At 40.9% G+C, this 14,490-nt stretch overlaps 2 protein-coding genes across 2 annotated transcripts; both read left to right on the forward strand.

The window, feature by feature from the left end:
- The first annotated feature begins 4,332 nt into the window (after nucleotides 1–4,332).
- cmklr2 (chemerin chemokine-like receptor 2) lies at nucleotides 4,333–6,482 on the forward strand. The gene is made up of 2 exons (XM_070838190.1): nucleotides 4,333–4,543; nucleotides 4,649–6,482. The coding sequence occupies exon 2, from the start codon at nucleotides 4,683–4,685 to the stop codon at nucleotides 5,760–5,762; it is 1,080 nt and encodes a 359-aa protein (XP_070694291.1). The 5' UTR covers nucleotides 4,333–4,543; nucleotides 4,649–4,682; the 3' UTR covers nucleotides 5,763–6,482.
- Nucleotides 6,483–7,105: 623 nt separating this feature from the next.
- LOC139208013 (NADH-ubiquinone oxidoreductase 75 kDa subunit, mitochondrial-like) lies at nucleotides 7,106–14,427 on the forward strand. The gene is made up of 19 exons (XM_070837549.1): nucleotides 7,106–7,188; nucleotides 7,833–7,909; nucleotides 8,301–8,401; nucleotides 8,504–8,611; nucleotides 8,745–8,821; nucleotides 9,013–9,094; nucleotides 9,225–9,355; nucleotides 9,444–9,629; nucleotides 9,720–9,854; nucleotides 9,951–10,065; nucleotides 10,143–10,288; nucleotides 10,383–10,511; nucleotides 10,603–10,732; nucleotides 10,821–10,981; nucleotides 11,082–11,236; nucleotides 11,850–12,025; nucleotides 12,100–12,234; nucleotides 12,393–12,465; nucleotides 13,882–14,427. The coding sequence occupies exons 2-19, from the start codon at nucleotides 7,834–7,836 to the stop codon at nucleotides 13,971–13,973; spliced, it is 2,208 nt and encodes a 735-aa protein (XP_070693650.1). The 5' UTR covers nucleotides 7,106–7,188; nucleotide 7,833; the 3' UTR covers nucleotides 13,974–14,427.
- The last annotated feature ends 63 nt before the right edge of the window (nucleotides 14,428–14,490 follow it).

Below are 14,490 nucleotides of genomic sequence, written 5' to 3' on the forward strand. Positions count from 1 at the left end.
ACTCCATTACAATAATCCAGCCGGGATGTGATGAAGGCATGGGTTAGGGTCTCAGCCACAGAATCAGGGAGAGAAGGATGGAGTCTGGAGATGTTTTTGAGGTGGTAAAAGGCAGATTTAGTGTCCCTGAAGGTACGCTTATGACGTTGCCTAGGGAGGGAGGCTGGGACAGTGAAAATGATGACATGGTGGTCCAAATATAGACTAGATTAATGTAACAGGATACTTTATATACATGAAGTAACAGTGACACTATATGCATGTATACAATATATACAGCATACTTTGATTTATAATTGTCAATGATGACATGCACCTGTTAAAACTGTATTTAAACTACAACATATATAATTAAATTTTTTAGTGCAGTGGGTGTTAAGTGTACAGGTTTATTGCATAATTATTGTTTCTGATGCAAAATTAACTGTTCATCAGAGTGACGGCCTGTGGGTAGAAACTGTTCTTATGTCTTGTTGTTTTGGCGTACAGTGAGTTGTAGCCTATAGCAGAGGGGAGAAGTTGTGTGATGGGTGTGATGGGTCTGCGGCGATCTTTCCTGCCCATTTCCTGACTGTGGACATATATAAGTCGTGGATGTTCTTACCCTGTTTGGTGGTTGATCCAAACCAGACAGTGATGGAAGTGCAGAGAGGAGACTGGATGATTACAGAGTAGAACTGGATCAGCAGCTCTTGAACGGAGCTTCCTGAACTGGTGCAGGAAGTTCGTCCTCTGCTGGGCCTTTGTGATGAAGGAGACTATGTTGGGCCGGTCCTGGGAGATTGCGGATGTCAGAAATCCTGAAGTTCTCCACAGCAGATAATGTGTTGTTGAATACAGTGGGGGCAGTATGGCTGATGGCTCCATTCTATTCAATTGTGACAGTGAGTGAGCGTGAGTCTCAGCAGCACAGACTCTTGGCAACACTATGCCAAAGACATCCATATCAGAAGTAAATGTAAAATGAAATGAAAGATTGATGGCTGTGGACCCAGCTTGTTACTTGAGGAAGAGCATGAATGCTGCTGTTCAAGTTATGATGATTCCAGTGTGGACACTTACTGTGCCCTCTCCAGTTAGACTCTCTCTGACTAGAATAGCCGAATATCTTTAAGGAACACTAGATGACTGGGCAATTGACTATAATCAGTCAGTACATTGCATGATTTGTAGATTTTATTGTAAGGCTGCGCAGATCACACACACACACACACACACACACACACACACACACACACACACACAGCGATCTGAGTATGTGACAGCTCCCCCCTCAGGGCTGACTGGTCCAAAGAGGATTGAGATGGTCATTTTGGGTCGCTGGAGATAGAGACAACTGAGACGAGTCTGTCTATCTGATGAAATGAAAAAAGCTTAGTAAGCAGCAGAGTTGGTAAAATATGAAACGATTAAAATTTGTGTTTAATGACAGCAAATTCCTCTCCTTCAAAGGTCAGCTGATTCTAATTTCTGTAGTAATTTACTGCGACTTTAACTATATCATCTTTGTGTGCAAAGTAATTTCACTGATTTTCAATGTGATTTACTTCCCGTTCAGAAGACAAAGGGTACATCCACAGTGAATCAGGTAAAGGATATCACATCATACTGCAGCAGTGTCTTTTGTAGCTCTGGTGGAGCTTTGTAAAGTCTGAGTTTGGGCGTTAGATTTCTAACTTGCCAGTTTTAAACAGAGAGCCTGTGTTATAAACTGGGGCTTGACTTTTTAAAGATGTGGACAGAAAGACAAAAGGGGTTTAATGGAGCCTTCAAATGGGGTCGTGTTTATTGTGTTCATACTAAGTGTCCATATGAGCGCCACGTTGTTCACATGTTGTGACTCGTTGACATTTTGAGAAATGGCTGAGGCCATGCAAGATAATTATTTGGTAGATGGTATGTTAATATTTTGTAATTTTAGTCATATATTGTTTTTCATTCTATGTTGAGGAAGATGTTGACATTCCCAAAGGCCTCACATTTGCTGCATTAACATTACATTGGCCTCTATCACCGATAGTAACCGCTTTTTATCTATGCGCGAACTGTAAAAGCCCTGTGCTACAACAACCTTACTATTATTATGACTATAACCCCTGGTTTATCTTTGGCCATGGCGTCCATGTTTCCGAGCAGCATTACTTATCCACAGAGTTCTCACAACAAAACCACATGAATGAAAAGCATTTCGTGTACATGACTTCCCACATTGTGACCACATGCTCATGAGTAACACTTCAACGCTGTGAAATAGAGGAAAGCCTTTTGGTTCCATTATGTGGAGCGAAGGATCTAGCCTTTTGGATCTTGACTCACAGGATATTTCTGCCCCTTTTGCATCCATTTTGACCACTTGTTCAATAAATCTGTCATTTGTAAATCCCCCAACTTAATGAGAGTCCATTACTTCATCATCTGGAGAATCCCTTTAACCATACCTTAACCATGCTGTAGCCGCCATGCACGAGTATTACCGAAATATTGGTCATTACTTAGCTCATCATCATCAAGATCTTCTGCGGCTCTGAAGGAGCTGTCAGGAGTTTGAGAAAATAACGCCTAATGATGTCGGCCGGGTATCTCTGCTTGGGCTCAAGACTTCACATGTTTAGATTATTAACTGGGGGATGGAGTTTAAGAGATGATCAGGTTTGAGCGTGACTCATACCGTATCTCAGCCCCTGCTATATCAACTCTTCATTTTTTCTTTTTAAGTTAAGTTCAACTTTATGGAGGTGCCATAAAGTAAGCATGCATTAACCTCATTGTAACCACTATGCACTGACATTGTAGAAATAATTGATTTAAAATATGCTGGCACAGAACATAACCCGGCATTTGCAGATCCATCCAACTTCAATGTTTTGTCTGCGGACAGGGTTGAAATAACACTGGATTTTCCAGAGTTGTTTTAGCAAACATTTTTACAGTGCAATAAGCCCGCCTGCACACTTATTCTCTTTTAATGAGCAGCCTTGAAATAGGACTCGAGCCAAAAAAAACCAATCTGCTGTGTGTCAACAAAAAATGTGGCAACAATATTCAAAACTTTTCCGTTGAATCACTGAGGGGAAAAGTCTGCTGTAGTGAAAAGCAGCCGCAGCTCCACTGAATGAAAGCATTCTTCACTCCGTGCGGGTGACCAATAACTTTTCTTCTCTCCGTGGCCCATGTTTGACGCGTCAGCCGGGCGCGCCCACTGCTACATCCCAGCTCCTCTGCACCCACACTTTGGTTTGGATGGACTCAGAGAAAGACTTTGCAGCCGAGTGTGGAGCGTCGGACGAAGCTCAGGAAAACGGAGCTAAAGCGCTAAAACACGCCGTCACTGTCATCCGGGAGCTCTCGGTGTGTGTGTGTGTGTGTGTGTGTGTGTGTGTGTGTGTGTGTGTGTGTGTGTGTGTGTTTTTTTTATCTGAATACTTCTAAAAGGGAGCGCTGCAGGATTAGGTAAGCTGTGCACTCTCTTCTCCACAACGGGACGACAGAGCACTTAATGATTATACCATTAGCACGCCTATAGTGTATATGTGGCACTAACTTTAATACTGAGAACTGTCATTTCCTTTCCCACAGACTACGTTCAGTGTTTGTTATATAAACAGTGTTGTTTACTGAGATTTTTTTTAAATCAAGATTTAGTGACCTCCTTATTATTATTGGACAACTTCTACTTCACGTTTATTTGTTGAATGCACTGATTCTGTATTTAGTTTCTAAACTTTGTAGTAGGCTTTTTACTACATTCACTGCACAGTCTAATGATAGTATGCCTTTTTCTCTTTGAGATTTGGGTTTATTCTTATCTTTTAGAAACAGGTTTCTGTATTTTTACTGATTGCACTGATTCTGCATACAGCATTTTGTCCATGAAGTATTTTATACTTTCTGTCTGTTCCGATGCTATTCTTTTCAACACATCTATGGTGTGTCAGATCTATGGTATTATTCAACCATACTCCCCTTTTCCTATTCAAGATTGGAGCTAATTCTTATATTTAATGCTGTTCTGGTCGTCTATCATCTATTTTTCATTACATTATTAAACTTAAGCTTTTGTTTTTCAGAGTTTCTTAATAGGCTAACTATGAATACAGTTGAAATGCAAGATGCAGTGACGACTGCAAATACCCAAGAAATGAACCACAAATTAAAAAAGGTTTTAATCTGAGTAAAGATTGTAGTGGCCATGGGCCCCATTCTGGCCGTGATGATGATACAAATGTTGGCAATATGTGACAAAATATAACCTTTCACCCAGTTGTGTGGCCAGTAATAACCTTGGAAAAGATGAACATGTATAAATTGTGTAACAATACAGAATTTGCCATGTGTACTTACAGGACAACACAGTATGAATCATACTCTCTCTTCCTCATCTGTGCGGCATCTCACTGTCCACATTGCTGATCCAAATGGATTTTGACACTATGTTCCAGGATTATTCAGGACACACCCAGTCATAACATCAACACAGGAAGCGAATGATCTGAAAGAGGGACGAAACAGGCAACTGGATCCTTTCAGAGGACAACTCAACAAGGTTAGAACATGTAATATAGGTTCATTATGAAGCATGAAGAATTTTTAAACTACTGTGTTTACAGACCATCATACAGGAATGCGTCTTATATTGAGGTTTCCACAGATAACGTCAGCACAGAGGTCACATCCTAGCAGCAATGGATGAATCCATCGAGGACTATGGAAACTACACCTATGACTACTACCTGGAGTACGGCGACTTGGAGGAACTTAAAGTCAACCACAGACAGACAGAAGCTATGCACATTATCTCAGTGGTCATCTACATTGTTTCCTTTGTCCTCGGTGTGATCGGAAATGGAACTGTCATTTGGGTGACAGCATTTAAAAGCAAAAAGACCATCAACAGTGTTTGGCTGCTGAATCTAGCCATCGCAGACTTTGTGTTTGTGCTTTTTCTCCCCCTCTACATTGACTACATACTGCGGGACTTCCACTGGGACTTTGGTGTGGCCATGTGTAAGCTTAACTCATTTGTGTCCGTGATGAACATGTATGCCAGTGTGCTCTTCCTCACAGTACTCAGTGTAGACAGATATGTGTCTCTGGTCTACCTCAACTGGTGTCAGAGGCATCGCACTGTGGACAGAGCCTGGGTATTATGTTGTTGCATATGGGTGCTAGCTGCCGCCATGAGCTGTCCTGCGCTGATTTTTCGCGACACCATGCGCTTACATGACAAGGTGGTGTGCTTCAACAACTTCCACACACAGGACGGACACACAGCAGCCATGAGACACATTACAATAGTGGTTATTCGCACCACTGTTGGCTTCCTTTTGCCTTTTACCGCTATATGTGTGACCGGCATACTTCTGACAATCAAAGTGAATCGATCTGGAGGCTCGGTTCGACTGTCCAGCTTCTCCAAAACAGTCTCTGCAGTAATTCTGGCCTTCTTTTTATGCTGGGCACCTTTTCATACTTTTAGCTTAATGGAGTTATCCATGCATTCCTCGTTATACCTACAAAACATACTGAAAGCTGGCTTTCCTCTGGCCACCAGCTTAGGCTTTTTTAACAGCTGCATTAACCCCCTGCTGTATATGCTCCTGGGCAAAAAGGTGCGTCATATCCTGAAGCGTGCATGCCTGGACTTAACGAAGAGTTCACTGAGAGAGTTCAGCCAGTCGATCTCGGCCACTGAGGTGGAGTCTGTGACAGGAGTTCACCAGGACAGTGTCCCAGAGGAGCCTGTGGTTTCATCAGCTCTATGATTACAAATATCCTCAGGCTGTAGTAGCTGACCATGAAAAGCACAAGAGTAAGACTGGTTATTACTGTAGTGTCAATGTGGAGGATCACCATAGCTGTTCTTTCCAGCTATAGTGTTAAGATTTTCCTATTTTGTTTCATTTGGACAGAGTAATGCATAATTATTCTCAGTGGAAAAGTTGAGTAGAACTATGTATAACGTGCACATGGAGTCAGTATCTTTCCATTTACTTTTAATCTGCCCAACCCAAGTGATATACAGAGAGGCAAGATTTAAAAAAATAAAGCTAAAAACAGCTGAGCAGCAACTATTTTGATAATCAATTAAGTATTTAAATCATTTAAATAATAAAAATCCCAAGCATTCCCTTGTTTTCACCTCTCAGTTGTGAGAATTTGCTGCTTCAATTTCTTTGTCATTTGTGGTAGTAAACTGAATGTAACTGGGGTTTTGGACTGTTGCTCAGACAAAACTAGCAATGTAAAGATGTCATTTTTGACTCAAGAAAAGTATGATGGACATTTCACTATTTTCTGTCATTTTATAGATATAGAGGGGAAAACATTAGCAGATTAATTGATAGTTAAAGTAACTGCAGCCTTTCATCAAATGCATCTTGTGTATTTTGTGATTTTTTTTTTATTATGATCTTGAAGCACAGCATCTTTGGTTCTTAGAAATATAATTCTTTTTGTAGTCTAACATTATGTTTTTATGTAGTTTTATACGGATTGCTAGTCACCTATTAAAGTATTGTAAGATATTTCAACTAGTTGAGAGTATAAATGTTTTATTCTAATATATTCCAACTAAATATCTAAATAAAATTCTTATTATGAACACCTACTGCAGTGTGTTTGAATATCTTCTCTATAATGTTTGACTTGCTGTTAGGGGAGACTGTCATGACCTCATTATAAAGTAGATTTTGATGTTTGATGAGCACGCAGACTAGAATTTGACAGGCTCAGCCAGCATACACCAGTTTTGAGATAAATCTAGATGTGCATTTCCTCCCATTTCCCAGTGGTCTGTTTACAGATTCTTTTCCTGTCATTTCTCTCTGGTGTGCAGTACCATCTCGTTACTGGATGATTATTGGATTAGGAAAAAAAACTATAGAAAGGAAACAAACACTTAAATCCACTTTATGGACTTTAAATGGCTGAAAACCAATAATCCACATGTGCACTAAAGGCTGCCACATCACCACAGCCTGTCACACATTGGCATCTGCTAGGAAGAGGGTTTACACTGCAGCTATGACTCGCGTTGGACGCCTCTATCGATTAGTCAGTACTCACTGAAAAGTAGTCTTCCTATTTGGATTATGGCATTGAGGATTACTTAATCCGTGACGCAGCACAATAACAAGACGGTGCGCAATCTGCGTCGCAGGCAGTCTCATGAGGACAAACCCTGGCAGGGTAAGTAACCGGTCACTGCAGAGTCTATCAAATATTATTATAAAACCTTAACGAGGCGCGGATGTTTATCATGGCTCCTTAATACTTAACAAGCTGGTAAAAAATACTCATCTTTAACGGTAGTCCGGTTGATGTTATATGTTCCGTTAGCTTGTTTGTAGCAACGTATGCTAACGTTGTGGATTTAATCTAACCTTAAAAACCCTAAAAATGGGTTCAGACGGTGGCAATTTACATTTATCACTTCATGTTACTCAACGTTAAAACATGACAGTGACGCGAGCTAATGCAGCTATCAATAAGTTGCATCAGTCTCGGCTAACATTAGCTTGGGCTGTCTAACGTGAACCTACAGTTTAGATTGATGTGTCGATAAATTCCCAGCATGACTCGCTAATTTAAACCTGTAGCATAAACCTGGATAGTTTCACACATGTTCTGTAAAGACAGAAATCATACGTCGCAGAATAAATGGGCTGTCCTGGTTTTCAGCTAGCTAACATCACTTTCTTGTTTTTGTTTTGGTCTTCGCTCGGAGGGTTAAAATCACGCAGCATCTTTGAATAACATTATCCACATAAGCCTTGTGAGAAAAAGTGTGTCAGCTTGCCAGGACCTTACACGTGATGTCGCCTCTCTTTCAGCATGTTGCGTTTGCCTGTTGTGAGCCGGAGTCTCTTTCCAGCAGCCACCAAAGGGGGTGCGTCTGCAGCCAACAATGGTAACAATATGCCTCTTCATCCACAGATTAATTGATCATGCCTTCGTGGCGTACAATACGTGTCTTGTATCTGTTGCAGAACACCCATTTTTATTAACTGTGTGATGGCGTACAAGCACCAGCACCCTTGTCACTTTGTTCTTCTGATGGATTATCGTCAGGATTACAGATTTGCCAGCTACCACATTTGGTGCCAGGCTGTTGCAGGCTCAATCTGGCCAACAGTCAGTGGCAATAGTTTGGAACACCACAAAACACTGTAATATAATGTGACATTAATTATCTCAGCTTGTGTAGCTGTTTTCTTGATTAAAAAAGGAAGAGACCTTGGATAAAAAGAGAAGAGGGAAGATTTGCATGATATTTTTTTTTTTTCTGTCTGTGTTTGAAGTTCGCACTGCAGCGACAGCCACAGCACCTGCCAGTAACCTCCTGGAGGTGTTTGTGGACGGGAAGCCTATTATGGTGGAGCCAGGAACTACTGTGTTGCAGGTAATATGTTGGATTCATGCATACAGTTGCACAAGGCGGCTAATTTCCAGATATCTTGAGCTATAATATCAGATTTAACACCGTGACTCAATTCTGCTGCAGGCATGTGAGAAGGTAGGAATGCAGATCCCTCGCTTCTGCTACCATGAGCGTCTGTCGGTCGCTGGAAACTGTCGCATGTGTCTTGTGGAGATAGAGAAAGTTCCTAAGGTAAGTTTATTTGTGTGTTTTGTTTCTATTTTGACAACCAAACTGGTCTTCCAGTGTTTGTTTGCCTTGCATGACAGAGACAGGACTGTACCTACCTGAAATAAGCAGTGATTGTTTCTCATTGATCTTGTAGCCTGTGGCAGCTTGTGCAATGCCAGTCATGAAGGGCTGGAACATTTTAACCGACTCTGAAAAAACAAGAAAGGCCAGGTAGGATCAAACTCACAAGTAAGACACTGTAGGCTAGACTAGAGTTAGTATTGCTCTGTACCCTCTCTAACCTAATTGTCTGTATTCCATTTTTAAACAAAGATAATACAATAAGAAACACTGTCAAGTTGACACTCCCATATATAAATACTATGTATGAAATAATTATATTCAAATCTGTTGCTTCACAGAGAGGGTGTGATGGAGTTTCTACTGGCTAACCACCCATTAGATTGTCCAATCTGTGATCAGGGAGGTGAATGTGATCTACAGGTAAATTTAATCACTACCAATATAATGTGTACTAGATAGACTAAATTGTGTGTAGACAACATTGTTTTCTTTTGAATTTATAATTTATTATAAAATTACCTAATAAATCTGAATGCCATTTGGTTTAAAGGACCAGTCCATGCAGTTCGGCAGTGACAGGAGCCGCTTCACAGAGGGCAAAAGAGCCGTGGAGGACAAGAACATTGGCCCTCTCATCAAAACCATCATGACTCGCTGTATCCAGTGCACTCGCTGTGTGCGGTGAGTCACACATCGATTTCAAGAGTGAGCTGCGGTTTAAATTTAGAATATGAAAAGTAAACGTACCTTTTTTTTTGTGCTCCTACAGTTTTGCCAGTGAGATAGCAGGTGTGGAGGACCTGGGCACCACCGGCAGAGGCAATGACTTACAGATTGGGACCTATGTGGAGAAGATGTTCATGTCGGAGTTATCTGGGAATGTTATTGACATATGCCCTGTGGGAGCCCTGACCTCTAAACCATACGCGTTCACGGCTCGCCCTTGGGAGACCAGGTTTTTTGGATTGTGCTCCTCAGTTTTTGTTCACTTTTTAGGGTGTGAGGTTAGTTTTTCCACTCATTTATTCTCTCTGGCTTTCTGCAGGAAGACTGAATCCATTGATGTTCTGGATGCTGTGGGTAGTAACATTGTGGTGAGCACTCGTGGGGGTGAGGTGATGAGAATCCTGCCTCGTCTTAATGAGGATATTAATGAGGAGTGGATCTCGGACAAAACCAGGTTCCTTTCTTCTCACACCAAGTTTACCTCACATAAATATATTTGTGTATGATGTTTGCGTCCTTAATGAACTCGTCCTTGCTCCCATCCTGACAGGTTTGCTTATGATGGACTCAAGAGGCAGAGGCTTACTCAGCCAATGGTGAAAAATGAGTCTGGGCAGTTGGTTTCCACAACCTGGGAGGATGTGCTGACTCGAGTTGCTGGAGCAGTATGTAACTTATGATGAAATCACATTCTGCAACAGTGTACCACCAAGGCCGACCTAAACAGCATCTGTTTTGACAGTTGCAAGGAGCTGAAGGAAATGATGTTGCTGCTGTTGTCGGAGGCCTGGTGGATGCAGAGGCTCTCATCTCCCTGAAAGACTTGCTGAACCGTTTGAATAGTGACAACCTGTGCACTGAGGAGGTGTTCCCAATGGCTGGAGCTGGGTAAGACTGTAAAAAAAGTAAAAATTGAAGATGAGATAAAGCTGGTTAAGATAGCCCTGATGTCAGTTTTCTGTTTTTACCTTGTCTTCTTTAGATCTGACCTGCGTTCAAACTATCTTCTAAACACTGGCATTGCTGGCATTGAAGAAGCTGACCTGCTGCTTTTGGTTGGCACAAACCCACGCTATGAGGCTCCTCTGTTCAATGCACGAATCAGAAAAGGGTAAGTTAAATGCTTTAAATACAGACTAGTAAATCTGAGTTAGAATCAAAAATGCATGTACAATAATATAATCTAGTACCTCTTGATTCAGCTGGCTTCACAATGAGTTGCAAGTGGCCCTTGTGGGAAAGCAAGTGGACCTAAGTTACACATACGACCATCTTGGGGAGTCTGCTAAGATTCTTCAAGAAATTGCTTCAGGACGTCACCCGTTTGCCCAGGTGACACTGAGAGCCCTCAGTAAGGCAATAAATGTTATCCATCAACTTGAAAGTCTCCTAATTTTGGCTCTTCTATCTCCTCTTTCAGGTCATGGCTAAAGCGCAGCATCCTGTTGTTGTGGTTGGAAGTAGCTGCCTGCAGAGAGAGGATGGAGCTGCGATAATGGCTGCTGCGTCAACCATTGCTCAGAACGCTCGCGTCAGCAGTGGCGTGGAGGATTCCTGGAAGGTTCTCAATGTGCTTCACAGGTCATAGTCTTGGAAATTAGAGGGGAAGCTTTCGGTAGCAGGTCAGTGTCCAAGAGGGATATTAACTGTAATATGTGTGCTGTTTTATCTGTGTTTTCAGGGTTGCCAGCCAAGTGGCTGCGCTTGATCTTGGGTACAAGCTCGGAGTGGAGGCTATCCGAAAGAACCCACCCAAAGTTCTGTTCCTACTAGGAGCTGATGCTGGCTGCATTACTCGCCAAGACCTCCCGAAGGATAGCCTCATAATTTATCAAGGTCAGCTGTTTTACTGCACAGCGGCAGAGACTCTTTTCATCTGCATTCATGTATGGTTGGCATCTCAGAATGCAGTGTAATTCCTGACATTTTGATCTGAGTAATGAAAACTTAATGAAACTTAAAAGAATGCAGGTGCATATGTTGTATGCTTCACTCACCGCCTTTCCTCCATGGCAATTTGAAGGCCGGTTCTAGGGCACCCATGTTTTGCCTGTCCAGAACCAAGAAATGCTTGCGTCAGGAGCTTGGGACGGGATTCTCATGACCAACCAAGACCATGTAAAACTCTGTGACATTAGGGTTAGGGTCAGCCATTTAACCCCCCCTCCAAAAAAAGTGTCTCCTTGCACTGTAGGCGCTGATGTTGCTAGGAAAACTGAGACGTATACGTTGATGTATGGACGTGGCTCTGTTCTCAGAGGGTTCACTCGTTGACCCAACTGCGAACAGGCACTAGCACCAGCCCAGAGCCTTAAGTAGGTTTGAGAGAGGGTAGCATAGTCACACAGTCACATATATTCAAGCCCAGTTGAACACTGAATGGAGTCCAGTAAAGACTTGCAGACTCCATGTAAAGAGGCATAAAAGTTTTTCTTGCTCAATTGCCTAGGTCACCATGGCGACGTCGGTGCACCAATGGCTGACATCATACTTCCTGGAGCTGCGTACACTGAGAAATGTAGCACCTATGTGAACACCGAAGGCCGTGCCCAGCAGACCAAAGTGGCTGTGACTTCTCCAGGCATGGCCAGGGAGGACTGGAAGATCATCAGAGCCATATCTGAAGTAAACTGCAATAAAAGATAATCATGTTACATTAAATAATGAGATATAAAACTAAACGTGTGTTCCTTTTTAAGCTCACAGGAGTGACTCTTCCATATGACACCCTCGACGAAGTGCGTGACCGGCTGGCAGAGGTTTCCCCAAATTTGGTGCGATATGACGACGTTGAGGAGGCCAACTACTTTAAGCAGGCTAATGAGTTGTCTAAGGTCAGCTGTTATCTTCCTCCAGCATGTGTTCAGTTAATTACAGAGAAGCCACTAATAAAGCTAAACATTTTTTTATGTTGGCTAATTCACTTGATTTATCTTGGTTTGCTGCCCGCTGGTCTCCATGATTATGGTGATATCTGGCTTATCTCTTTCAGGCAGTGAACCAGGCTGTTCTTACTGAGCCTTTAGTCCCCCCACTGCTTACCGTGAAGGACTTCTATATGACAGGTGGGTCACTGGTGCTCTCACTAAATCTAGTCTAAATGTTAATTCATTCCAAAATCCTCCAGGAAAACAACAGTGTTGTGTCAATCCCTTAATTGCAATATAATCATGTTTATGTTTATTTCATTTTATAGGAACGAATATTAATATAGTAATACTAATAACAATGCCACATATTATAGGTTTTGTAGTTTAAGCTGATCGAGTTTTTTTTTTTGTAACTTCTGCATTTGTTAAGAAGGGAAGCCACCTGCAGCACCCACAATCATTTTTAATCTATTGGAAACTATTTGACATGATGTGGATATTTGTAGAGATAGTACATATTCTGAAATACAAAGTAATTGGTGTATTTATGTGAAGAAATTGTATTTCTTGGACAATGTTGATGAGTAAAGTTTAAAACCACAGTTTTTAAATGAAAGGAAGCCTCTTTCACAATTAGTTGTCTGTATTCTGACTGAGCTTTTTGTTTTAACTAGTTAATAATATGATAAAAGGCTCCTTTTCAGATTGATTTTCCATTATTTCAGAGTGGACAATTAATGGTTATTTTACACTTGGAGAGAACAAACATGCTCACAGTTTTGTTGTTCTCAGAGCAATACACCTAAGTGGACCGAAATGGTAATTTGTAATGGGGCCGTGGGGCCATTAATCAAAAGAGTTCATCTCTTTGGGAGCAAAATGTGTGTTCAAAGAATGGTAAAAGCAAATTATAGAAAGCAGAAGGGACAAAAAACAGAAAACTTGAGTGAAATAACGTCTTTTCTGTAGAAATGGCCAAAAAACATTTTTAACTGGTACAGAGCAGATTTAAGTGGCCTTCGTAAAATTCAATGCTAGTCAAAATAATGAAATATATGTGCTAAAAAACTCCATCGAATATCTACACCATCACTCAAATGACACAAGTAGTGATGAAGCAGTTTCTGCTGTACATCTGCTGTAGATACTCGAAGGTCCTCTGCAGAAAAATTTGGGAATTATAATTACAATACAATTTTGCAGCCAAATATGATTTAGTAATTTGTAGCACTTCTATAAATGTTTTTATATGAACAAAGTGCTCCTTAGTTAAATTTGTCATTAAAAAGAGAATGGTACAAAACCCAGACTCCCAGCTCTAAAATAAGTCTGCAAAACAAAAATAAAAACAGCATACCATCCCAAATATTATCATGGTGTTGCAACATCGTTCACTACTGTAGCAGCTTTTTGCTTACATTACAGTATTTTAAATGCATATTTTAATCCAATTTTCACTTTAAATTAGTAAGTAATTCAATAAAAAAAATTCATAGTATCATAAACACCCATTGATTTTTTTAGTTTAGATCTATTGTTATGTTAATTGTTTGGCCTTCACAGTAGTTTAAGTGTGCAGATGTTAAATCTGCTCTTAATCTTTACCCACAGATCCGATAAGCAGAGCCTCCCAGACGATGGCGAAGTGTGTGAAAGCTGTCAAAGAGGGAGCACAAGCTGTGGACGAGCCAGCCATATGCTAAAGCAGTGGATAGCCATCCAAACCTTCAAAAAAAAATTATACGCACAACTCAGATATTTGCACAATCCTAGAAATGCATTTATTTGCACATGTATTTTACTATAGTAGGTGTTTTACTATAGTAGATGTGTCATCAGCTGTACACATTATGTAACCAAGATGCTTTACTAACCTGCAGAAACGTGTTTGTGCTACCTGCAGAGTGAAAATGTAAGCTTAGGTTTACCAAATCTACAGAGATGCACCTCTGACAGTTTTTTTTTTTCACCTGTTAGGACATTCACATTTTAGAAGGCGTGACCAAAGCTTTAAAATCCTTATTCTTCAAAAGGTAAATATAGTATCTTGTCTTCCTGTAAAATGACCAAAATTAGTGTTAAGATTATATTTTCCTAAAAGTATATGAAGTATATAATATTACAAGTGTGTGATAATTAATAAACAAGTTTTCTGTAGCAAGGCTAATGCATCTTTGCAAATCACCTATTTAAGTTTGTGCTGTTATTATAAAAAGATGT

Source organism: Pempheris klunzingeri, chromosome 10, assembly GCF_042242105.1.
Source record: "Pempheris klunzingeri isolate RE-2024b chromosome 10, fPemKlu1.hap1, whole genome shotgun sequence".
NCBI lineage: Eukaryota > Metazoa > Chordata > Actinopteri > Acropomatiformes > Pempheridae > Pempheris > Pempheris klunzingeri.